General features: G+C 39.5%; 2 protein-coding genes across 4 annotated transcripts in view; one reads left to right on the top strand and one right to left on the bottom strand.

Annotated features, from left to right (window-relative positions):
• Nucleotides 1–5160, top strand: part of sh3gl3a (SH3-domain GRB2-like 3a) — a 79425-nt gene extending 74265 nt beyond the window's left edge. For all 3 annotated transcript variants that reach the window (XM_020920852.2, XM_020920851.2, XM_055154588.1), the window contains one exon: nucleotides 123–5160. In XM_020920852.2, coding sequence (XP_020776511.1) covers nucleotides 123–325 — 203 coding nt within the window. In that variant the 3' untranslated portion in view covers nucleotides 326–5160. The remainder of the gene's footprint in view (nucleotides 1–122) is intronic.
• A 6046-nt stretch (nucleotides 5161–11206) lies between these two features.
• Nucleotides 11207–12391, bottom strand: LOC110156649 (gap junction delta-2 protein-like). The gene has a single exon (XM_055154589.1). The coding sequence runs from the start codon at nucleotides 12389–12391 to the stop codon at nucleotides 11207–11209; it is 1185 nt and encodes a 394-aa protein (XP_055010564.1).
• Between the last annotated feature and the right edge of the window lie 14805 nt (nucleotides 12392–27196).

Below are 27196 nucleotides of genomic sequence, written 5' to 3'. Positions count from 1 at the left end.
TACAATGAATCATGGTACTAAACAGATTTCTAAATGTGCACAAGATTATGCCTTTGCCCAATTATTTCCTGGCGTAACTCTTTATATGACGCTTTACTAACTCTCCGTTGTGTCGCCTGCAGAGACAGAGGTGCTGGACCAGCCGTGTTGCCGCTCGCTTTACGATTTCGAGCCCGAGAACGAAGGAGAGCTCGGGTTTAAAGAAGGAGACATCATCATCCTCACCAACCAGATCGACGATAACTGGTACGAGGGCATGATCCACGGAGAGTCGGGCTTCTTCCCCATAAACTACGTCCAAGTCCTGGTCCCTCTGCCGCAGTGAGGACGACGGAGAACTACAAAGATGGCGTCTTCTGCTCTTAAGGACTCGTAATGAGCGTTACGCAGGGCGAGCGGTGAAACGGGGCCTGCTCGAGAGAGATACACCTCTGGGGGGGAAATCTGACAAGAGACGACTGCAAAATGGTTTAATGTATAAGTTTGTTGTTTGTATCTACGTGCATTTGTAGTGGAAGTATGCGTGAGTATGCCTTATATATAACTTACGACAATATTTTCCCAATCAATGGGTTTCAGAAGGATGATAAATTAGGATTGACGCCATCGCGATTAACAAAACAAAACTTTGCAGCGACATCGGGTGTATTTCTACGTATTTGTATGGCGGAATGTTCAGATTGTTAGAAATCTCAAGAAAAATAGGAGCCTGTGTGAGCTTTTTTGTAGTCCAGCTCTTTCTAGGTCGGCTCTTTCAGGTCAGATTGTGTTAAAACAAAACTCAGATTAAAGTCTAACTTGAGTAACGAAGCTTCAGACAGAGCAGATCCTCCAGTTCGCTTCGTACTATCATACCCCACCCGTTGTCAGATTGCAGATCGTTGACCCGGTTTATGGTTCGTATCTCAGTCATTTCTTCAAAACTAAAATTGGCACGAGGATCAGCGCCTTCTCTGTCAGCGTAAATATACAAAAGTGGAGTGCTTTAGAAAATGGTACCATATTTAGGGTGACCAGACGTCCTTATTGACCCGGGACAGTCCCAGTTTCGAGCCCTGTGTCCCCTGTCCCAGCGGATTTATCCAAAACTAGTAATCGTCCCAGTTTTATACAAGAAATATCCCAGGTGTCCCTATTTTTGAACAATCTGATCTCTGCCGACAGTAAAGAGAGGCACAAATTGTCACTTGTTTAGGTAAATCACAGAAAAGCTGCTTAAAAACGATCAAAACACAAACAAAATGTGACTATACTGACTCACATTAGTGCCGAGTCCATAACAGTTTTCCTTAATTACGCGCTTGTTTGGCAATTTTATGATTAAGAACCAACCCAAACTGGGAGTGTCACAGTTTTTTATTTTGAAAATCTGGAAACCTTAGCCGGTCAAAAGTTTTAGAACACCACACTTTTTCCAGTTTTTTACCGTTTACTGTTGACCAAAACGTATTATAAACTTTTGATTCATGATGTAACAGCTGAACACACTCGTGGCTCGTTCTTTTTACAACAGAAATCAAATATTCTTCAGGTAGTTCTTCCCAAGTCTGTTGCTGAAGTTCCCGTAAATGTGTGGCACTTGTAGGTTGTTTGACTTTCACTCTTCTGTCCAGTTCGATGGGGTTTAAGTCTGGACACTGTGCTGGACACTCCATGTTATCAAGCTTTACCATCTTCGTTCTTTTTTCCTGAGGTAGTTTTGGCAAAGCTTAGACTAGTTTTTGTATCTTTTATCTTTTTTTTTTAACTTCTGGCTGTTCAGTTCTTACTTTTGTACCATTTCAGGACTTGCACGACTTGAATTGCAATAAAAAACTGGAAAAATTAGGGTGTTCTAAAACTTTTGACCAGTCATACTTTCATACTCAACTTCTTTATGCAGTCAGTAGTTAAAGCATACATTTCCAGTGGATATTCTATTATTTTATTCTTTTATAAATTCAAAATGTGCTTTTCTGAGCTACATCTTCCTCAAAAACCGCAGTCGTCTCTTGTCGTTTTCTCCCAGAGCTGTATCCTCGTCTGTGGGAGCACGAGGGGGCAGTCCCGTGTTTAAAGTGACTTATCCGAGTATAGCGTTCTACTGTCGATATATTTATGAATGAACTCAAACCCAAGCCATTAAAGCGGGACTCGATCGAACCGTGTCAGTCGCGTAACGTCGGTTTGACTGAAAAACTAAAAAGCCACAAGTCGTGTTTTTTTTGAGTTGTGTCCAAGTGTTTCAAAGTCCTGTCGTCTTGTTTTTGCGGTGAGTCATGAACAACTTTCCATACATTTCCAATTTTATTTTATTTTTTCTCCTACATTTCAATTGCACGGCATTTTATAAGAATATTGTACAAAAAGATGTTTATTTCAAGTTTGTATTTCCATTTTGGGGCTGATGGCAAATCGAGTGTAGGAGGGTAATTGTGCGTAGATCTTATTTCAAAAGTCCGATTCATTTGAAAACTACCAAACTAATTATTTTTACGCAATGTTATTATAATTCATTTAGTATGCTTTGTTTTTAAGACTACGTAACGTTTTTTACATACCAATATTGGACACCTACCAAGTTTTTTCAGGCATTTTTTTTTTTTTTACCATCCACAATGTGAACGTGTGTGTGTTTGATTGATTATTTTTGTTATTTTCTCTGTGTTTTTCTCTATTGATACTTTGCAGTGACATCGTGCCGGGGGTGTTCTGCGTGTGTCTGTATTGGCGGAGTGTTCAGCGGTTACTACGGTGACACGGTTGAGCCCTAACGCAGGCAAAAAAAGTTTAAAGATGATCTGAAAACTCAAGAAAAATAATCAGTACGAGCACTCTTCAGTCCTGATTTTTAACAAAAAGGTGAGAGCGACGAACTGAAGAACTGCGACTCTAATTTTATGCGTGAGAGACGTGTTGAAGCGCACAGATCCAGATCATCTCGTCTGGTCTAGTTCCAGCCAGAGTCCTGCACGGGTCCATTTTTTGGAGACCCGCCCGGACCTGCCCGCACCTGTACAGTACAGCACCACACCCGCCCGTTAACCCGAGATTATACCGAAGTTAAGTCCGCACCAGCCCGGACCCGTTAACATTCCACCCGTTACCCGCCCGTGCCCGTGATAAATCGGGGTCAGGCCATTAGTTCGGCTGCCCTGTAGTCCAGGACTAAACTAGGACTAAACTAGGACTAAACCAGGACTGAACCTACGCCGTGTCATTAGCAGATTATAAATATAAACATGCCACAAAACGCCGAGCCGATCACCAGGACTACAACAGGATTGGACCAGACTGAACCAGGACTAAACCAGGACTGAACCAGGACTAAACAAGGATTAAACCAGGACTGAGCCTACGGCGTGTCATTAGTGGATTATAAATATATACATGCCACAAAACGCTGAGCCGATCACCAGGACTAAACTATGACTGAACCAGGACTGAACCTACACCGTGTCATTAGCAGATTATAAATTTATACACGTTGCAAAATGCCGAGCCGATCACCAAGACTGAACAAGGTCTAAACCAGGTCTAAACCAGGACTTAACCAGGACTGAACCTATGCAGTGTTATTAGCGGATTAAATATAAATAAAATAAATAAGTATATACATGCCACAAAACGCCGTGACAATCACCAGGACTGAACCAGGACTAAACCTACGCCGTGTCAGATTATAAATGTATAAAATGCCACAAAACGCCGAGCCGATCACCAAGACTGAACCAGGACTGAACCAGGACTTAAACCAGGGCTAAACCAAGACTGAACCAGGACTAAACCAGGACTGAACCAGGACTAACTCAAGAGTGAACCAGGACTTTACCAGGACTCAACCAGGACTAAACTTATGCCGCGTCATTAACGGATCATAAACACATACACGCCACAAAACGCCAAGCTGATCACCAGGACTACACCAGGACTGAATCAGGACTAAACCAGGACTAAACCAGGCCAAGCTGATCACCTCTGCTGATGATTTTATGTAACAAATACACTAAAGTCTCTCTCAGCCTGGTCCATCGTCCATCGAAAAGACTGGGAAATGTCACTTGTTTCCAGGGCAACGAACATAATGGATGCACTTCAAGTATTTTTCTCCTGTTTGTCGTTTATTTGATTCACCTGACAGAACGTTAAAACGCGCCTGTTTCAGTAACTGCAGGTACCCGTTAGTGCAGGACTCTGGTTCCAGCAACGTCCGCTCTTTCCGGTCAGACTGTGTTAAAGTAAAGCTCAGATTAAGTCAAACTTGAGTAACAGAGCTTCAGACAGAGTAGTGCTCCCGGTTAGCGTCACACCCCCGGGGACTGTTGATGACACGAGCTGCAAAGTATCAATCTCTTCTGCACCACTGATCTTGATGGTCGTCTTTACACTGAACTCAGAAATCAGCTTTGAATCACAACGAGACACGAGACTTCCTTATTTTTTACCGTTTGAACCACTTTTTGCACTTTTCCACCGTTGTTCATTTTGTTCTTTATTCACTCGCTGTCGTCACCTTCACGCCGACACATTCCACTGTTTCACAACCGCTTGTTTTGCCTTATGTTTTTCTTGAACAGACTAATTTCAGGAGGATTGTTGTCATTTTTAAGTGTAAATCAGGGTTGTATCTGCTCCAAATTGGCTTCAAATGTTCTGCAGTGAGGTTAGGGTTAATGGGAATTTGACCCATCACCCAACATCCAGGGACCCATCTCCAGATCTTGGGCTCAATTTTAGCTTAAAGATTTGACCTATTGTGCATGTTTTGGGTTAATGGGGGAAAACCAGAGCGTCCGCCCACCCATACACGGGGAGAACGTGCAAAGAAAGGCCTCACAACAACAACAAAAATGTAAAATTCACACTTCTTCCTTGCGATTTTAATACATTTTAGTAGAGATGTACGGATACAGATACTGACGTCAAAGATCAGCACCAGAAAATTTGCTGGACCATGTATCAGTTCCATGATTTCGTTTTCAGTGGGACTTTTTACTGACTGATGTGGGCCAGGAGGTCTCGTAATGTTTGCAAGTTTTGTTTTGAGGAAATAAATGCCATTTTAAACCCCTACACTATTAAATATCGTGCATCTGCAGATACTTAAAGAATCCGTGTATCATTCGTGCATTCGTTTTTCGATATAAAACCAAAAATAAGAAAATGAAAAAACAACAGTTTGTCTCCAAAACCAAAATGAAAAAACAGATAATGATTTGTTTTTTCAGTTTTCGATTTTGTGTTTAAATGAAGAATGGGAAAAACAGATAACGGCCATTTCCAGTTTACGTGACTTCCGTGACTTTTTCGCCGCATACGGACTGAACCAGGACTGATCCAGGTCCGGGACCGGTCCGGGACCAGGCCAGGACCAGAGTGGAACCAGACCGGGACCAGAGCGGACTCCGAGCTTTGACTCCGAGCCTCCGCAGGGTTCCAGCCTCAGCTTCTAGCTCCGGCCCTCCCTTGGGCTCTGAGCCTCCGGTCTGGTCCCGGTCTGGTCCCGGCCTGGTCCCGGCCTGGTCTCGGTCTCAGTCCCGGTCTGGTCCCGGCCTGGTCTCGGTCTCAGTCCCGGTCTGGTCCCGGTCTGGTCTCAGTCTCGGTCTGGTCCCGGTCTCAGTTCTGACCTCATTCTTGGTCTCAGTCCTGGTCTGGCCTCTTTCTGGTCTCAGTCTGGTCCCGGACCTGGATCAGTCCTGGTTCAGTCCGTATGCGGTGCAAAAGTCCGGCATCGCAGTCACGGAAGTCACGTAAACGGGAAATGGCTGTGATCTGTTTTTTCCCTTCTTCATTTAAACACAAAATCGAAAACTCAAAAAATGAATCATTATCCGTTTTTTCATTTTGGTTTTGGAGACAAATAGTGAAGAAAACAGTTGTTTTTTCATTTTCTTATTTTTGGTTTTATATTGAAAAACTAATGAACGAATGACACAGGGATTTTAAAGCCATAACAGTACCGATAACAGAACAGAAAAGCTGAATCGTTGCATCCTTAATTTTTAGTTTTTAGTTTTGTATTTGTTTTTAAACTGACCAAAAGCATGATTTTATCTTTTCTTGCCAGCTTCTAGTGCACAGCTTTGAATGCCTTTATTCACTTGAGAAGTCACGGACCATCACTGCGTACGGTGTCTTTAGCCTTGAGAAGCATGTATTTGCATTTACACATGTTTTTGAGATTCTGGGTAAAACATTTGCCACAAAAATGTCTGTAACGCACTGGAGGGTTTTGCACTTTTGTTCCAAATCACCACTGTTTATTGAAAAAAAAACTGCTAGATTCTAAATATTGTAAAACCACTGATGTTGGGACACATATATATTTAAAAAGTCCTTTTGACTTTTCTTGTAAAGGACAAACTTGTGAGACACTTGTAATTGTTTTTCCATGGTTTTGTCAGTGCACAGGTGCGTTCAAACTTCTACACAAAGAGCATCACAAGTGGGACTAAGGTAGGACTAGAACCAGACCAAACCAGTTCTACTTTAGGACTAAACTGGACCAGGACAAGTCTGAAATGGCCCTAACTTCACATGGCATAAAACATACTTCAGTAATAATACAATTCATTAATTCAGTTACAAAACAACAAATACAGATTTTATTTGCCTTTTTATTGATCTCAAACAAATGATCCATAATATTAGCATTTGTTTTAGGATTTTATATAGACTTTTTTTTTTTAGACTGCGAGGTGTGGACTTATTTATGACGTTTTATTGGACCAAAACATATATTATAATGTCTCGTTGGAAAAGTTGTGCCCATAAATGTTGACAAAAATCCCTGTAAATCTGAAAACAAAGTTATCAACATTACCAGTACTATTTCACCTGCTTATCTCCATGGAAACAATATTGCTTTGTCTATAATGTTCCACAGTACAGATTAAACCGACCTATGACGAGGGAGACGCGCACTACGCTACGTTACAGCTCAGATCTGCGGAGAGTCGCCCCTATTCGCAGAAGGAATTATTGTATTTTTGAGCAACAGAAACACCGTAATGAATAAACGCTTAATGTATGTGTTTAAAGTCATACCATGGAACATTCTAATAGATATGTAGTTAATCCTTCACCAGAAAAGTTCCGCAGTGCAGCACGTTTGTCTAAAATAAAAGCGAAGTTACAGGAGCAGAACCACGACTGAGAATTTCGACTGGTCTTTCTGTGTCATTTCAACCAATCCGTGAAACCTTAGTGTTATTTTTACCTTCAAATATTCCCACCATTTCACTCTGAAGTTTACAGAACTCAAACTAAAGTTCAACCCGGGTGCATTTTAAAGTCGTTTGTTGCTTTTATAAACTGTGTCCAGGATTGTAGCCGGTTTCGCCTGCGTTGCCCGTGTATATTTGCATGTGATAAACGTTAAAGATTGTGGATACTGGGGAGACGATAGCACAGCTTGTCTTGTATTCAGTTTTCATATAAGATTTTTATTGTTTTTTTTGTTTTGTTTTTTTTTTTTTCATGGACCAATTGATAGTTTCATTAATAATTTGGTCCAGAATTGGAATAGGGACATTTATGAATCCGTGTATCGTTCGTTCATTCGTTTTTCAATATAAAACCAAAAATAAGATAATGAAAAAAACAACAATTTTCTTCATTATTTGTCTCCAAAACCAAAATGAAAAAACGGATAATGAATTGTTTTTTTTCAGTTTTCGGTTTTGTGTTTACATGAATAATGGAAAAAATGGATAACAGGTGTTTCCCTGCGATGCCGGACTTTTGCACCAGGACTGAACCAGGAATAAAAATTTTTCTGTGCTGGTCTGGTCCCTGTTTCAGTCCTGGTCTCAGTCCCGGTCTCAGTCTCAGTCTCAGTCCTGGTCTGGTCCCGGTTTGGTTCTGGGCTGGTTCCCGTCTGGTCCCGGACCTGGTTAAGTCCTGGTTTAGTCCTGTTTCGGTCCTTGTTCAGTCCGGCATCACAGTTTAGGTCACTCAAACGGGAAACGGCCGTTATCTGTTTTTTCCATTATTCATTTAAACACAAAATCGAAAACCGAAAAAACAAATCGTTAACTGTTTTTTCATTTTGGTTTTGGAGACAAATAATGAAGAAAACGGTTATTTTTTCGTTTTCTTATTTTTGGTTTTATATTGAAAGTTACACGGATTTTTATGTAGCTGTTGTTAAAAAATAGGCTCTAAAAAAAAGAAAAAGAAAAGGAAAAAAATCTGTCAATTAATAAAAAATATACATCTGTAAAGTACATTTTTAAAAATCCGTCTTTTCCATTTTGAAATATTAAAAATACCAGAAAGCCATTACAATCTGACTAACAAAATCAAGAAATATTTACATTTTGATAAGTGTAATGATTGACAGTATGTTTTATTTTATTTTATTTAATAGTTTTTACACAAACCCAATGCCGTTATGTCATTACAACAGCTAAATTAACCCTTGAAAATACAGTTGTTATGTTTTTATCTTAATTTCTTGGACTATTTAAAGCTCTTGATTGTAATATGAATTCTGAATGCAGGACAAACCTTAACCACACATTTAAAGGTCTTTTTTTTAATGACCTTTGAACTTTACTTGTCTGTATCTGACTGTATTGAACTGTAGTTAGTCCACTGTGACCTCTGTAGCCTCCGTCTCCGTCTCCTCTCTCCTTCTCTCTTTCTCTCTCTTCAGTATTGTACAAACTTTTAAAGACACCTCTCTGCACATGTTTTTTTTCTGTGTTCTTTTTCAGGAGCATAATTTATGCAAAGTCGTTTTATAGATGTTGTAAATGAATATAATAATAAATATATTGCATAAATAAATGACAAATATTCACATTCGCTTTTGTATGTTCATTTACTTTTTTAACTCTCACAATGAAAATGAAACTAAAGAAAAGTCTGTGTCGTATAACCAAATCTTTTTTTATCATATATTAGATACACAAAGACACATAACTGCATGCACAATAGTCTGTTTACATAATAATCACTTTACAAAACATTTAAATTGTCAGTGGTTTATGTGCACGATTCTTTTTGACATATAATTTATAAATTCACGTTTAAAACTCAATAGACGCTTATGCTGTTTTGTCCAAATAAAATGTTTATAAAGACTTGTAGTTATTTTTGGCTACATCTGTTTTAAATATCAGTTTTGCCCGAGTTTTCACAGTTACATCGTCGAAACTTCAGCGTGAACTAAGGGCGCGTTCACACTTACACATATTTCAAAACTGGGACTAAACTTAGACTAAATCTGGACATGACCAGGACTGAACCACACTGCAAAAAAACTAAATCTAGTCAAGTTAAGATGACTTGAATTAAGAAAGTTTTATCATGATTTGAGTAAATTTCACTTGACTAGATTTTAGTTTTTTGCAGTGTGGTTCAGTCCTGGTCAAGTCCAGATTTAGTCTAAGTTTAGTCCCAGTTTTGAAAATATGTGTAAGTGTGAACGCACCCTTAGTTCACGCTGAGGTTTCGACGATGTAACTGTGAAAACTCGGGCAAAACTGATATTTAAAACAGATGTAGCCAAAAATAACTACAAGTCTTTATAAACATTTTATTTGGACAAAACAGCATAAGCGTCTATTGAGTTTTAAACGTGAATTTATAAATTATATGTCACGCTGAAGGTTCGACGATGTAACTGTGAACTAAGGGCGCGTTCACATTTACACATATTTCAAAACTGGGACTAAACTTAGACTCAATCTGGACATGACCAGGACTGAACCACACTGCAAAAAAACTAAATCTAGTCAAGTTAAGATGACTTGAACTAAGAAAGTTTTATCATGATTTGAGTAAATTTCACTTGACTAGATTTAGTTTTTTGCAGTGTGGTTCAGTCCTGGTCATGTCCAGATTTAGTCTAAGTTTAGTCCCAGTTTTGAAATATGTGTAAGTGTGAACGCACCCTTAGTTCACGCTGAGGTTTCGACGATGTAACTGTGAAAACTCGGGCAAAACTGATATTTAAAACAGATGTAGCCAAAAATAACTACAAGTCTTTATAAACATTTTATTTGGACAAAACAGCATAAGCGTCTATTGAGTTTTAAACGTGAATTTATAAATTATATGTCACGCTGAAGGTTCGACGATGTAACTGTGAACTAAGGGTGCGTTCACATTTACACATATTTCAAAACTGGGACTAAACTTAGACTCAATCTGGACATGACCAGGACTGAACCACACTGCAAAAAAAACTAAAATCTAGTCAAGTTAAGATGACTTGAACTAAGAAAGTTTTATCATGATTTGAGTAAATTTCACTTGAGTAAAATGATCTGCCAGTGGAATAAGACTTTTTGTGCTTAAAATATGAAAATACATCTTGCCACACCGAAGAAAGAAACAAAATCGAACGTTGCTTGAATTAAGAAAAACACTTTTATTCCATTGGTAGATAATTTAACTTGTCAAGTTCATTGTTTCCCAAAGACTGGGTCACGACTCTCAGGTGGATCGCAAGAGACTTTTTTGGGTCGCCTTGTCACGATCTGTATGTAGCTCTGCAATAATCAGTTCTGACACATGAGAGAGGAGCATATACGTGTGAAACGGGATTTTCTGTGCTCGCAAAAATGAAGACAAAGCCCAGGAACAGACTGAATACTGCGAATACTGCACCCTGGACTGGAACGCGCAACAAAAAAACGGACAGGTCCACCTATCTCATTAGAAATAGACATGTTTTTCTATGAATTTCTAATGCTTTTTGTAATTATTTTATTGACTATTTTGTTCCAATATTGCTGCTTCAATTGAATGTTGAAAAGAAAAAGAAATGGGCTGCATTTAATGTCCAAATAGGCGACTTATGGATCCTTTTATTGCTGCTTCAATTTCTGTTTTTCACTGATTAAAACTTGAGTAAAACTAATTGTTCAGAGACACGATCACTCAGTCAACAATAAAATATCCTCATTAATGTTCAATAATTGCCAAATCCGCATTTATTTTGTGATTTACGAACAATGTCAAGTTGAATCGACTCAAATAAAGTAAAATGTTCTTAATTTAAGTCATTTTAACTTACCTAGACATTGTTTATTTCCAGTGCAGACCAAATCTACTTTAGGTTTCAAACTAGACCCAACCACAACAACTATGAACACACCGTATAATGATTTTCTCACATCTTCCTTACAACTTAACACCACACTATTTTACTCTTCTACACTTTACAAAAACTTGATCCAAACTGCTGTTATTTATCTCTTTTTGCGTTGCCAGATCAGATCCAGACCTCCGTGCTCCTCTGCTTGGACGCTCTACCTTCCTTTTTACCCCTCAAAGACTGTCTCTCTCCTTTATTTGAGTCCTGTCTTTTCAGCTGCTCTAACCTCACATTTCTTCCTTCCTGCACTTTATTTACTTTACCGCAGTTTGCCGCACAGGTCCACGTCGGCTGGTGGCTCACGACGAGATTCAAAGTGGGCAGGGACGTCGTGCTGGTCACGTCTCTGTATCCCAGCGACGAGGCAGGAGACGGACTGTCCGCGGGAAAACTTTCGTAGCCTTTCCGTAAACCAGAGTACGCGCTCCAGGACGCCTTCTCTCTCAGCTTCACAACCTGACGGATCTTCTTCCAGCCGAGGTGATTTAACTCGAGTAAGTTCAAGAGGATGCAGAACACGCCGACGCAAAACATAAACAGCAAAAATACAGTTTTTTCAGTCGGTCTGGACACGTAACAGTCCACGGGTTGGCTGCAAGGCGAAGACGTACACAAGAAATGCACGGGGACTTTGAATCCGAAGAGTTTCCACTGCGCCAAGACGAAACCGACTTCTAAAATTGCTCTCAAAATAACATGGAAGATGTAACATTTTGACAAAACTCCCCCGGAAACGGCTTGGACTTCAGTGTTGGCCTCTTTCACGGTGAAAGTTTGTGCCTTGTTCAAAGATTCAAGCTTTTGTAGTTGCTGGATCGTGATACCTTCCAAAGCGTCCGCCAAGCTGTGCCCCAAATGTTTGTGCGATCTGATGGAGCAGCTGTCCGAATCGCAGCTCCGATCGTAGGCCTCTCTTCCGCCGTCTTTTCCCGAATCTTGCCCTGCTTGCCTGGTGGACTCCTCGTGGATGTTCCCCTGCTTTTGGCCACCGTTTTGCTTTGACAAATTATGCCAAGTGTAAATTATAAAGCAAAGCGACGGTGTTGAGACGCTGATGATGTGAAAAACCCAAAATCGCGGTTGGGAAATTGGCGCGAAAGTGTCATAGCAGACCGTGGAGCATCCCGGCTGGAGCGTATTGCAAACGAACATCTCCTGCTCGTCCGTGTAAACGTCTTCGGTTGCGACGGCGACGATTAAAAGCCGGAATATGACCATGACGGTGAGCCAGAGTCGCCCGATCATGGTGGAGTGATGGTGAACGGCGTCCAGGAGGCGTTTGAGCAAAGTCCACTCCGTCATGGTGGCCTGGGGCTGCCCGCGGCCGCGAGGAGGGACCCACTGCCTGGGGACGGGCAGTCTGCTCGGGTCAGGTCCACCTCTCCTCCCCTTGGACAACCGCAGGAGCAAAGACGGACCGGTGGAGTTTATGTCAGTTCATTAAGGGCACGTTCAAACCTGGTCTAGGTCTAGTAGAAGTCCTTGTGTAGATTTGGTTCTGTCCTCTTATAGTCCTGGTTTGATCTTCGTATAGTCCTGGTTTAGTCCTCTTATAGTCCTGGTTTAGTCCTCTTATAGTCCTTTAGTATAGTCCTGGTTTGGTCTTCTTATAGTCCTGGTTTAGTTCTCTTATAGTCCTGGTTTAGTTCTCTTATAGTCCTGGTTTAGTTCTCTTATAGTCCTGGTTTAGTCCTCTTATAGTCCTGGTTTTGTTCTCTTATAGTCCTGGTTTGGTCTTCTTATAGTTCTGGTTTAGTTCTCTTATAGTCCTGGTTTAGTCCTCTTATAGTCCTGGTTTAGTTCTCTTATAGTCCTGGTTTAGTCCTCTTATAGTCCTGGTTTAGTCCTCTTATAGTCCTGGTTTTGTTCTCTTATAGTCCTGGTTTAGTCCTCTTATAGTCCTGGTTTGGTCTTCTTATAGTCCTGGTTTGGTCTTCTTATAGTCCTGGTTTAGTTCTCTTATAGTCCTGGTTTGGTCTTCTTATAGTCCTGGTTTGGTCTTCTTATAGTCCTGGTTTGGTCTTCTTATAGTCCTGGTTTAGTTCTCTTATAGTCCTGGTTTGGTCTTCTTATAGTCCTGGTTTGGTCTTCTTATAGTCCTGGTTTAGTCCTCTTATAGTCCTGGTCTGGTCTTCTTATAGTCTTGGCTTAGTTCTCTTATAGTCCTGGTTTGGTCTTCTTATAGTCCTGGTTTGGTCTTCTTATAGTCCCAGTTTGGTCTTCTTATAGTCCTGGTTTAGTCCTCTTTATAGTCCTGGTCTGGTCTTCTTATAGTCCTGGCTTAGTTCTCTTACAGTCCTGGTTTGATCTTCTTATAGTCTTGGTTTGGTCCTGATCTAGTCCAGGTTTAGTTCTGGGTTTTTGTCACAGTTTAGTCCAAGTTTTCATGTGGTCTATAATGTGAAAGTGTGAACACAGCTTCAATTCATTGTCTGATTTTCTGACCAACGTGTTTCTCCGTAAATTATAAAGAAAGAAGATTATTGATTTATTGATGAATAAATTCTGCAAAAATAGTTGATCTCTTTGTGTCCCTGGCTTGGTAGCTTCTTTTATCCAAACTTTAGAGAGAAGAATACACTGGCAGACTTTAATTCAGCTCATCTGCGTTCCAAAGGTGTGGTCCAGTATTCATCAAAGTTACTCAAAAGGATAGAAAAATACTGTCTACGATGGCTCTTTCTGTTGCAGATCTTGTCCACTTATCGTCTTGTGATTACTTTTCTTCTTCCGTAACCAATTCCGTTCGTGGAAGCTGATTCAGAACGATTAAAAATGTCTTTGGATTCACTCACACTCACACTACTTCAGCTCAACTTCCTTTGTCCAATCGTTTAAATTCTGTTTAGTGAATCTTCAGCTTGAGTTTGTTTTGCTCATTTCTCAAAAACATGTATTCTTCTAATCAAAATAAGTCCATATTCCAAAAGTCCACGCCCAAAATCAAGTGAACAAGACTTGTCCAAGATTCTCCCAAAGTAATTACAAAACTATCGTACTTTTTTTTCTTTTAATTTGTGTGCAAGCCTCTTCAAATCGGTGTTTGTACAAAAATTTACTTAAATTAACTTGTTTCCAAAATCTTTTTCAGCTCTTTACTTTTGTGTTTTACGAGAAACTTCTTGTCTTTGGTCCTACAAAAGACAAGACAGCTGTGATCAACTTCCAAATTGTTCCAAAGAATTTCCCAAACCTTAATTTCAAGTCTCTCTCTCTTTCCATTTACTCCTCTGGACTTTTCGTTATCCACAGTGTTCCCGATGATCTCCGAAAAAAAAAAAAAAAGTCTTTATATTCTCAACTTCTAAATGTTACCAACTTCCAAATTGTTCAAAAAAAAGAAAATTCTGAAAGCTTAAATTCAAATCTTTCTCTCTTTCGTTATCCAGTGTTCCTAGTGATCCCAAAAATCTTTCTTTATATTCTCAACTTCTAAATGTTACCAACTTCCAAATTGTCCAAAAAAAAATTCCCAAACCTTAAATTCAAATCTTCCTCTCTTTCCATTTACTCCTCTGCACCTTTTGTTGTCCACAGTGTTCCCAGTAATTCCAAAAAAAAACAACAACTTTATATTGTCAGCTTCTTCTAAATGTTCCCAACTCCGAATTTATTCCAAAAAAAAAAATTCCCAAAGCTTAAATTCAAATTTTTCTCTTTCCATATACTCCTCTGTACCTTTTGTTATCCAAAGTGTTCCCAGAGATCCCAAAAATAGTTCTTTATATTCTCAACTTCTTCTAAATGTTACTAACTCCGAATTTATTCAAAAAAAAAAAAATTCCCAAACTTTAAATTCAAATCTTTCTCTCTTTTCATTAACTCCTCTGCACCTTTTGTTGTCCACAGTGTTCCCAGTAATTCCAAAAAAAACCAAAAAACTTTATATTGTCAGCTTCTTCTAAATGTTCCCAACTTCCGAATTGTCCAAAAAAAAATTCCCGAAGCTTAAATTAAAAATTTTCTCTCTTTCCATTTACTCCTCTGCACCTTTTGTTGTCCACGGTGTTCCCAGAGATCCCGAAAAAACTTCTTTATTTTCCCAACTTCTTCTGAATGTTACCAACTTCTAAATTATCCAAAAAAAAAAAAAAAATTCCCAAAGCTTAAATTCAAATCCTCTCTTTCCATTTACTCTTCTGCACCTTTTGTTATCCCAAGTGTTCCAAATGATGCCAAAAAAAGCGTCTTTATATTCTCAACTTCTAAATGTTCCCAAAAAAATTCTCAAACCTTAAATTCAAATCTTTCTCTCTTCCCTTTTACTCCTCTGCACCTTTCGTTATCCACAGTGTTCCCAGAGATTCCCAAAAAAAAAGTCTTTATATTCTCAACTTCTTCCAACTGTGACCAACTTCCAAAACGTTCCACAAAATGTCCAAACCTTCAGATCTTTCCGCCTTTCCACGAACTCCTCTTCGTCTTATGTTACCCGCAGAGTTCTTCTTTTAAACGTATTCTCAACTCCTCCTTCTTTCTGTTCTCCTTTGCGTTGTGTCCGCTCCGCTCGCTCGTCTGTTCTGGAGGAGGACGTTCGGGAAGGGACGGACCATCTCGACGCGATAAGGAAGCCCACTTGACACGAGGGGCTTGGCGCGCTCCGTCCTCTCTTGTCTTGGGCCCGTTTTAAACCGGGAGACAGAGACATCCTCCTCTGAAGCACCTGCTGATAGTGTGAGCTGATACTGTGTACTTCAGCGATTAGTGCTGCTCCAGCTAATGCACTCCTTTAATATCGGCACATGTTAAATGGTGCTCAAAGAAAGGCCCTTTGACACTGGAGTGGTGTGAGCGACACTGACGCCATACACAGTGTTGGGAAGGTTCATTTTAAAATGTATTTCCCTACAGATTACAGACCCCAAAATGTAGTTTGTAACATAATCCATGAAGTTATTTAAGGTGAGTAATGTAATCTGAAAACTTTGGATTACTTGATTTGCTGTAGAGAAGCAAAGACTAGGATGGTTTAGTCCTGGTTTAGACCTGGTTTAGATCTAGTTTAGACCTGGTTTTAGTCCTGGTTTAGTCCTGGTTTAGACCTGGTTTTAGACCTGGTTTAGATCTGGTTTAGAACTGGTTTAGACATGGTCTTAGTCCTGGTTTAGACCTGGTTTTAGACGTGTTTTAGACCTGGTTTAGATCCTGGTTTAGAACTAGTTTAGACCTGGTTTTAGACCTGTTTTAGTCCTGGTTTAGATCTGGTTTAGATCTAGTTTAGACCTGGTTTTAGTCCTGGTTTAGACCTGGTTTTAGACCTGTTTTAGATCTGGTTTAGATCTAGTTTAGACCTGGTTTTAGTCCTGGTTTAGACCTGGTTTTAGACCTAGTTTTAGACCTGGTTTTAGATCCTGGTTTAGATCGGTTTAGACCTGGTTTAGTCCTGGTTTAGACCTGTTTTAGATCTGGTTTAGATCTAGTTTAGACCTGGTTTTAGATCTGTTTTAGACCTGGTTTAGATCTGGTTTAGAACTAGTTTAGACCTGGTTTTAGACCTGGTTTAGTCCTGGTTTAGACCTGGTTTTAGATCTGTTTTAGACCTGGTTTAGATCTGGTTTAGAACTAGTTTAGACCTGGTCTTAGTCCTGGATTAGTTGTAGTTTAGACCTGGTTTAGTTTCCGGAAATGAGTGGAATTACCGGGAAAAAAAAAAAGGGTGGGGGGAGGGGAATAGCCCAAAATGTGAAAACAGGAAAATACCGCCGTGTAATCCATTTAATTCAACAAAGTAACTGTAATCCAATTACCACTCACTGAAACAGTAACTGTAACTGAATACAGTTACTCATAATTTGTACTCTGATTACATAACTCCGGTACATGTAATCTGTTACTCCTCAACACTGCCATATCCTAAAGAACTGCAGTACATTTTCCCGAGAGGAATTTGCTTCAGCCACTGAATAGCTCAGATTCTGAGTTTGTCAAAGACTAGTTGATCAAATATAACACGAGTCTAGATGGTTTATTAATTGGGCGTTAATCACTTTCTTTAAGATACTGTCCCACTTTAACTGTGTGTTTTAATAGTATTTAACTTGTTTATGTTGTTGTAAGGTGAGCTTGAGTGTCCAGAAAGGCACCTAATAAATAAAATGTATTATTTTCATTTTTTATTATTATGGATATGTCATTGCTCTGCCTGGAATGTTCCACAGTAAAACAGCTCTTATTCAATTATAGGTGGTTTTATAGCTCAAAAATATGTAGAAAAACAGGAATTCTGACTGCCTCTCCACAGATCTGACTTGTAACTTGGTCTGGTTTGGTCTCCATGACGATAGAAAGGTTTAATGCCACACTGTGAAACATTCCAAACAAAAACAGCAGAAAGAATACGCCGCACATCAGCTGAGTGCAGGTGCAGGACCAACAAGATTAGATAAAACAGAACCCCCGCGTCATTGCTCTGCCTGGAATATTCCACAGTAAAACAGCTCTACCTTACGTTTATTCAAGTGGTTTTATAGCTCAAAAATACCTAGAAAAACAGGCATTTTGACTGTGAGCGGGGTCGCCTCTCCACAGACCTGACCTGTAACTTGGTCTGGTTTGGTCTAAATGATGATAAAAATGGTTAATTCCATATTCCAGACAAAAAAAAAAAGAAGAAAGAACGCGCACACATCAGCCAAGTGCAGGTGCAGGACCAACAAGATTAGATAAAACAGAACCTCGAGGCGGCACATTTCAAAAAGGCTGGTCACAACCTTTGCTACTTTCAATATGCTGGTATTGAAAAAGTAAACAAACTCCCTAGAGGCGGTAATCACAAATGTTTATTACTGCACTGTGAAACTTACGACATACACACACTCAACACTATGGCTCCAGCAGGTTTAAACGAAGAGTTAAATATAAAATCACTTTTGTTGGTCTACGTTTCTTGGTCTTTGATACCTCTGTCATGATTGTGTGTTCTTGGCCTTGGACTCTCTTCAAGATCATAATGTTTTCTTGTGATGTATAATCTTTACTGAACAAGTGTATGATAGTCTGTTTCTGGTACATATTTTATACTGTATATACACACTCGATGGAAAGTTTTTTTTACTTGTGGGGAAGCTGGCCCAAGTGGTCAAAATGAGAGTCCAGTGCAAAGTTGTCCTTCACCAAACCAAATTCTTTATTGGATCCTTCCAAGTCGTGGGCAAAATTATATACATATTTACAAAAAAGAAGTGTGCTTAACTAAACAAAAGCAACAGAAAATAACGCAACAAAAGAAAATACCCACAGGCACCTGGCTGCACTGATGGTGACCTCCCTCCTGATTAAACTGCCTCTACTTATATACCCCCCAGAGAGGAAGTCCCTCCCCCTGGGTTCACACCAACTTACGGGGAAAACTGTAGCAATTTCCTTTCCTTACTGGTGTGCTGCCTTAAATTATTTTCTGAAGCCTAATCCCCCTTTTAAACTGAACAGTGCTCCAACTTAACTAGATACACTGAAACCAAAATTCTAATAACCCATTTGATAAAACAAAGAACCATTTCCGAGGCTTCCCTCCACATGGTCTGGGCCAACACCTCCCCCTGAGCCTATAAATATGGCTGCCAAAGGACACGCCCCCTCTTTTGTTCCCAGACCATGTGGAGTCACAGGTGAAGGTGGTAAGTTTAAACCAAAAATGAAGGGATATAACCAAATAAAATGAATTTAAAGTAACTGTGTGAATGTGATCAATTAAACAAAGACTAAATAAAACAAACCCGGGATGGTTATTATTTAGCTGTTTAGTTGATATGGATGGATGTAACTGAACTAAGGTGAAAAATGGGGACAAAGGCCCTCTTTGTCACATTACTGCTGTTTGATTTTTTTGTAGGTAATGTTTGGTTGAAGATGCCCCCTTGCTCCCCTCTCTAGGTATATATACCCCACCCCTACACCTGTTCTACATTGCACTCTGATGAAGAACTTTTACTCCGAAGTATTTAAGCAAAATTTTGTCTTACCTCAGTACAGACATATTGTACAAGTAGCTCATGAGAACTAAATAAACTTTACACTCATGACAAAACTGTATTCTGTTCTGACAGAGTTGCAAAAAGCTTTTTCGTTCAAAATTAACTTTTTAAGACAGTAACAATATTGTGCTTTAATAACAAATGATTTATTTACTGAAGAGAACATAGTAAAGATATTTTCATTTAGATGGTTAATATGTGATTGCAAAAAATAAGTTAACTCTTTTAACTGTATGAATACTTTTAATTTAAAGGTTGTATAGAGGATTTTTTAAGGGAAGTGAAATACAGCGACCGTCCTTTTACAAATGTTGTGCATGTGTGACACCACCTTCCTCAGTAGAAACATCTCCTCCCGCCTCTTTACTCTAGAAATCACATTTGTTTACATCCAGTGCATGTTCAGAATTACCGTTGAAGTGACCTGCCTAGAGATATTTTAGCCACCGACGCGTCAGTTTTTAGACCCTTCGGACTTTCTTTTGGAGCGAACTGGTCTTGGCTTCTCGTCCGCCATCGCAACAAACTTTGTGCGAATTGCGAGGAGGCGACAGTTTGAAAAAGCCTCTAAGAACCGCTGCATAAACCACATAATCCCCGAGCGCCAATGAGTCAGTTACACTAAAAATGTAGGGAGTTTGACTGACAACCTAACAGCCAATGGAAAAAGAGGGAGCCTCGTTTTCTATTGGCTGATGTTTATCTGGCCTCACTACGTCCAGAGTTGATAGATTTTCATTCTTTCTTTTTTTTCGGTCATCATAATTAAAAGGCTGCTGCGTCTCTTTTAAACTTTCAATGACAATTTTAAACAAAAAAAAAATCCTCCACACAACCTTTAATAATTTGATTCTCTTTTGTTTCCTATTTATAACTCCATCCTCAAACCTAAATCAAAACAAACAAAGAAAACATTAGGGGTTGCCAGGTCAGGCCCAGAGGTGTGAAAGCTCCTGCCCTGAATGATTCTGCTAATAAGACCCCACACTCAGTACAAGTTCAATAGCTAAAAGAAACTGTAAACAAGTAAGGTGTTAGTTCCAGAGTAGTTTCAGTGTAGTTAGCTCCTCCCTTCAGACAGATATAAGGAAGTGTCCACCAGCATCCGATCATAACTGAAGAAGCAGCTTGGATGATCTGTGAAACGTATTTGACCAAAAATAAACTTTTGTCCAGCTGACAAATTGAATTCCTCCTTTCTTAATCTCTCAAGTCAAAGCTACCATCTATAATTAGACTTGCTGACCTGTTTTATTCTCATTTATCACCACTAGATGTTGTCTACTTTACTGCAGTCTGAAAGAAAAACAGAGAGCACAGGTGAGTCTGAACAAAGGCCAAGCGAGGAGAGGGAGAACAGGTTTCACATTTACCATATATACTGGAAAAAAAAAAAAAAACTACAATAAACTGGAATGTGGAATTAAGATGGAAGTGATACCTTTTGCCTCAGAAGATATTGATTTCCCACGTGTTTCACCACATTGGCATTAAATGTATCTATCTTTTACATTTTTTATTATTATTTATTATGGCTGTAACAATAACCCGAAATATTGTGATATCGTATCATCAGAAGTCTCAAAATAATACCGTGGGCTGTCACAATATATCGAATTACAAAATCCTTTGCTTAAAGGTTGTATAGAGGATATTTTAAGGGAAGAGAAATAATTTTTCAAATGTTGTGCATGTGTGACACCACCTTCCTCCTCCACAGCTCCTCAGTAGAAACATCTCGTCCCGTCTCTTTACTCTAGAAATCACGTTTGTTTACAGCCAGTTCAGAATTACCGTTGAAGTTTCCTGTCTAGAAATAATTTAGCGACCGACGCGTCTTCAGTTTTTAGACCCTTCGTCTGCTTCAGTCGTGCCATCGCTGGAAGGAATCTCCAAGAATCACCTCAGTTTGTCTTCGCTCCTTTTCTCCTTCTCTTCTTCTTTCAGCGACCTCAAAAACTGACTTTCTTTGGCGGCGAACCGGTCGTGGATTCTCGTCCACCGTCGCGACAAACTCTGTGCGAATTGCGATGAAGCTACAGTTTGAAAAAGCCTCTAAGAACTGCCCCATACACCACGAAATCCCTGCGCGACAACGAGTCAGTTACGCTAGAAACGTAGGGAGTTTGATTGACGACCTAACAGCCAATAGAAAAAGAGGGAGCCTCGTTTTCTATTGGCTGATGTTTATCTGGCCTCAACACGTCCACAGTTGATGGATTTTCATTCTTTTTTTTTTTGGTCATCATAATTACAAAATTGCTGCATCTCTGTAATGGTATTTTAAACTTTCATTGACAATTTGAAACTAAAAGAAAATCCTCCATACAACCTTTAAGTGCATTGTTTTATAGTAGCAACAGCTGATAAACATCGGGAACTACATATCCCATGATTCATTTCAGCGCAAACATGAAGATTTATGTTTTTTACTTGAATTCTTGCAATTATGGCAGTAATAATTCACACCAAAATCTTGTCAGAGTATTTTAAAAGCAAAAAAGTGTTTTCTACCTACAATTATATGTTATTTATTTATTTTTCAGTTCTTACAATAAATATTTGCTGCACATTTTGCATAAATCAAGACAAAATAGTATTCATGCAGTACAGCGTCTTTATCAGATTTCTGCACAAATAGACGGTGTGACGGAGCCGTGTGTTTGAAGCTGCTCGGGTTTTATCTCCAGACGCAGAAGTCTGATCCTCGCCCACGTTTCAAGGGTCTTTTTTAGGCACAGATAAGACCCCAGCGCAACAGCCAGTGACCAGAGAGGAGCTGTGAGAGGAGCTGGGACCAAAGAGGAGCGGTCGCAACACGCTACGATGGCAAAGCTCAGCAGACACCCGCCGATACCACAGCCGAGGACGGGGAGAGTCAGAGCGAAGTGTCTGGCTCTGTAGTAACCTTTTCACAGTGGCTCATTGTTAACGCACACCCAGGTCCCCGGTGTATCTCGTCTCCGCGCAGTCCAGAAAGGTCAGATGTGGGTTTGTTTGAGGTTTTAACCAGGATATAAAAACCCAAAAGGTGAAAAAAAGCACATCTCGTACAGAAAAAGAGAGATACAGATTTAGCAAATGTTTAAAAGATTTTCTATAAACCTGTGTGAGTTTGAGGTAAAACGTGTGTCATTCGTTCATTTGTTTTTCAAAATAAAACCAAAAATAAGAAAATGAAAAAACAACAATTTTCTTCATTATTTGTCTCCAAAAGCAAAATAAAAAAACGGATAATGATTAGTTTTTTTCAGTTTTTCGATTTAGTGTTTAAATGAAGAATTGAAAAAAATGGATAACAGCCGATTCTCGTTTCTGTGAATTAAACTGTGATGCCGGACTTTTGCGCCGCATACGGACTAAACCGGGACTGAACCAGGACTAAAAGGACTAAACCAGGTCTAAACCAGGACTAAACTGTTTTCAGCCCTGGTCTGGTCCAAGTTTCAGTCCCGGTCTCAGTCCCGGTCTCAATCACGATCCTGGTCTGGTCTCAGTCTCAGTCCCGGTCTCAGTCCCGGTCTCAGTCCCGGACTCAATCACGGTCTGATCCTGGTCTGGTCCCAGTCTCAGTCCCGGTCTCAGTCCCGGGCTCAGTTTTGGTCTCAGTTCTGGTCTCAGTTCTGATCTGGTTCCAGTCTCAGTCCCGGTCTCAGTCCCGGGCTCAATCATGGTCTGACACTGGTCTTGTTCCCGTTCTCAGTCCTGGTCTCAGTTCTGGTCTGGTCCTGGTCCCGGTCTCAGTCCCGGTCTCAGTCCTGATCCTGGTCCCAGACTCAATCCTGGTCTGGTCCTGGTCTAAGTCCCGAACCTGTTTTAGTCCTGGTTTAGTCAGTATGTGGCGCAAAAGTCCAGCGCCACAGTTTATTATTAAATTTAACGCAAAATTGAAAAATGAAAAAAAAACAAATCATTATCTGTTTTTTAAATTTTTGTTTTGGAGACAAATAATGAAGAAAACAGTTGTTTTTTTCATTTTCTTATTTTTGGTTTTATTTTGAAAAATGAACAAACGAATGATACACAGATTGGTATTGCTCACATTATATTCAGTGCTTTTCCACCTGAGAGGTAGTCAAAGCTCTTTACATCAAGAAACCACTCACCCATTCACGCTCATTCATACACCAGTGTACACAGACACTGGGGGCGGGTTAGGTGTCTTGCCGAAGGACACAACAACAGCATTCAAGTGTGAGAGCTGGAATCGCACCACCGACCCTCAGTGGATCTGACCGCTCAACCGGGAGCGGGATTCAAACTGCCAACCTTCAGATCAGTGGACAGACACTCAGATTATTTCCTGATCTGATTTTGGAAGGCAACATTTTGTTTGTATTTGAGATTTCCTTTATCGTGTGAATAAATATCGTAACAAATATTGAGCTCTAAATTGATCTTTGACTGTTATTTGTCAGTTCCTGTGCTCTGCCTTTGTGTCATGAGCCAAAAATAAAGAATCGTGCAAAGATAAAAAACAGTAACAGTGTACGTTTTGTGTGTGATTTAGTTTATAAATAGATTTTATTTTAAAATCCAACCTCTGGCCTCCTTCCTTTTCTTGCGGCCTTGGCACAGGGTCTGAACACATTAAATAAATAAACCTTTGTATTCAATTATCCTTAAAATATCTTTTTGGCTCATGACACAAAGGCAGAGAACAGAAACTGACAAATAAGGGTCAAAGATCAATTTTGAGCTCAAGATTTTCGCATACAACTATTTCTTCATTATAGCAACTAGTTTTCAGATTTTGGGAGCCCTATCTATTACACTTTTGTCTAGACAAAACATTTTGAAGTCATTTTTTTTTTGTTTCACACTCTGGTGAGTTAAAGTCTTTTGCCTTTGTATGACAATAATATAATCAAAATATATTATATCTTTAATAATCATTATCTGAAACCCATGAGTTGAAGACATTTTGGTGACATTTGATCATTCAATTATGACTATGTACTTAAATTATCTTTAATGTGAAAGTATTTTGTGTATTTATTCTGACTGTACACAGCAAAAACTGGAGGGTTAAAATTTTAGGGTAAAATATTTCAGAGTTGTTTTTAACACCAAAAGTGTTATTTTAACTATCTGAAATTTAAATGGGGGTTCGAGTTGGAGTTATTTGCTAGAGTTGATATAGTTGAGGTTAATTCAACTTCCTCTAGTGTTAATTCAACTTCTTTTAGTGTTAATTTGGCTCCTCCCATTCACCACTTCAAACTCTTGTGAGAGAAGACCAGTTTGAACCAGTTTTGTACATAATTTCATCTTAAATTAACTAAAATAAAATAAAAATAAAATAAAACACCTCTGTGTGTTGTTTAGATAAATCAGGATAACTCTACAAAGTGTCAAAGTGTTTACTCTCAAAAAACGTTACAATAACTCTGGATTTCGGGGTTAAACAGGAACTTTGGTTAACATTTCCAAAAATGTTAAACTAACTGTAGAGCAGATTGGACTCATATAAACTCTGAGAAAATGTTAAAGTTGATTCTGTGAGAGTCAATTTTAACACTCCACTTTTTGCTGTGTAAACACTATACTGCAAAGTCACTTGTCTGTCAAACGGTTTAACTCTGTAAGTGTTGCTGCACGATCCTGATCAGCACTAAACAGGAAAATCATTTCAAATAAACACCACGATGACTCAACGTTGGTGAGGTGTTTTTCTTATAATGGATGGAAGTCTGGTGAAAATCAAGTAAATAATGATCATGTCACTTTCTGCCTTTTGCCTTTGTGCAGGACTTCTGAGTTTTGGCTCATGACACAAAGGCAGAGAACAGAAACTGACAAATAAGGGTCAAAGATCAATTTTGAGCTCAAGATTTTTCACATACAAATATTTCTTCATTATAGTAACTAGTTGTCAAATTTCTGGACAAAACAAAAAATTTAAAGTCTTTTTTTTTTTAGTTTCACACTCTGGTGAATTAAGGTCTTTTGCTTTTGTAGGGCAGAACAATCGTCCGTTGTTATGGCGATAATATAATAAAAAATATATTATATCTTAAATAATCATTTGCCTGAAACCCATGAGTTGATGACATTTCGGTGACTTTTGAGTCAAAAGATGTCAAATTCATTCCATCCATCCATTTTCTTCCGTTTATCCGAGGTCGGGTCGCAGGGGCAGCAGTCTAAGCAGGAACTAACAGACTTCCTTCACCCCAGACACTTCCTCCAGCTCCTTCAGGGGGACACCGAGGCGTTCCCAGGCCAGCCCAGAGACAAAGTCAGGGTGAAATTCATTCTAATATTTAAATTATTCTGCTTTTGATTATTCTTTAGTCTTTTTTTGCTACTTATTTAGAATTTATTATTACCATTTATATTTTTTACTCTTTGTTATTATGCGTCCCACCGGGAGGAGGCCCCAGGGAAGACCTAGGACACGCTGGAGGGACTGTGTCTCTCGGCTGGCCTGGGAACATCTCGGGAAGAGCTGGAGGAAGTGTGTGTGGAGAGTGAAGTGTGGGAGGCCCTTCTCAGACTGCTGCCCCCGCGACCCGACCCCGGATAAGCAGAAGAAAATGTATGGATGGGTTATTATATTATATTGTGATGTGTGAGCTACTGTGTCCAAATAGTTTCAATAAAAATCAATAAAGTTTGTCGAAGTCCAAGTCTAAGTTTTGTAAGTCACTTTAACCCATCTTCCCATTTCTCTAAATTGAAAAAAAATAACATTCTTTCTTCATAGATTGAAAAAAATGCATTGAAATTGAGTTCAATGAAGAGTTCTTGGCCTTGAAATAAATACCAGTATTCATATGTTAAATACTGATGAACCAAACTAAATGATAATGTAAATTTCATTTGTGTTGATTGACCTGTGGCACTGAAACTGCGTTGACTGTTTTCTAAATGTTTTTTCAGTGAGTCGGTCGAGGTCTGGCATCTCCTACATTTTAATTCACTTGACCTGAGTCTGATGTGTCTAAATGTCCAGACAGCCTCCTACAGGGCCTTTGTCTGTCATTGATCCACTCCACGGCCCTCACCGCATAAACACAGGACCCCCCGTACGAGACCCCCACACACAGACCACAGAGGGGCCCCCACCCCGCCAGGATTATCCCGGGCCCCTCTTCTCGCCGCACGGTCTGTCTCAACGGGAAGAGGAGAGAGCGGGACGAGGTCTGACACGACAGGGACCAGTGACACCTGCAGAGCGAGGGGGCGCCGTGGGGAGGCTATGGGGCGGCTTTCAGGACTCAACCTTCACTTTGTGTGGACCTGCTCAGATTTGGCCCTGGACATGGAGAGCAGCAGTTAATTGGAGATAAAGTTCAATTGGGCCACAAGTTGTTTGACCTACAGACTACAGGGTAAACACAGAACGTATTTTGTACTTTATTCAGAAGAAAAACAGATGCAAAGGGTAATACCATGAATAATAATGTAATAATGTCTGTAGTATTACACTCTATAAGACACTTTTTTCTTTTTTTTTAATCTGTGAAAGACACTCTAAAATAAAAATTTACTCAGGCCTACTTACTTGGTTATTTTTGTTTTGTTTTGTCATTTTATGTGAAGTACGAAAACCAATAGACCAGGAGTGTCAAACTCATTTTGGTCCGGGGGCCGTATCCAACCTACTTTTATCCCAAAGGGGCCGGATCAGAAAACTCATGGCATATAAACCCCAGAAATAGCAATAAGTTAAAATATTTGTGCAGAGAAACACAAATCTATTACAGAAAACTTTTTTAATTAATGAACTCTTTCTTTTACAAAATATTATAACATTATGCACAACCCGAAACTTTAAGAACAATGCAATTTCAACACAATGTTTTAACATGAACTTGTATGTAAATAGAAATAAGTAAATTTTTCTTGGAAAATCCTGCACTCGGCGTCAACAGTCAAAACGATCGTCCTTTAAGAGCGTTTGGAAAGAGGCAAGTCTTCACAGAGGCTCTGGAGACGCTGATATGCTAAGAGACGCAGAAAATGACCAATATTTTAATAGAAAATATAATTAAAATATTTTAGTAGAAAATCAGCCGAGGGCCGGATTAAAGGTCTTGGAGGGCCGGATCCAGCCCCAGGGCCACATGTTTAACGCACTACAATAGACCTATGCACGTATATTGGTGGGTGCGTTCATGTATGTATG

This window comes from Boleophthalmus pectinirostris, unplaced genomic scaffold (genome assembly GCF_026225935.1).
Source record: "Boleophthalmus pectinirostris isolate CB_2022bp ecotype Guang Dong unplaced genomic scaffold, ASM2622593v1 HiC_scaffold_19, whole genome shotgun sequence".
Lineage (NCBI taxonomy): Eukaryota > Metazoa > Chordata > Actinopteri > Gobiiformes > Gobiidae > Boleophthalmus > Boleophthalmus pectinirostris.
This window is presented reverse-complemented; position numbering and strand designations above follow the sequence as displayed.

Excerpts from the sequence above, each read along its gene's own strand:
- LOC110156649 (XM_055154589.1), bottom strand. The coding sequence starts at position 12,391 with ATGACGGAGTGGACTTTGCTCAAACGCCTCCTGGACGCCGTTCACCAT.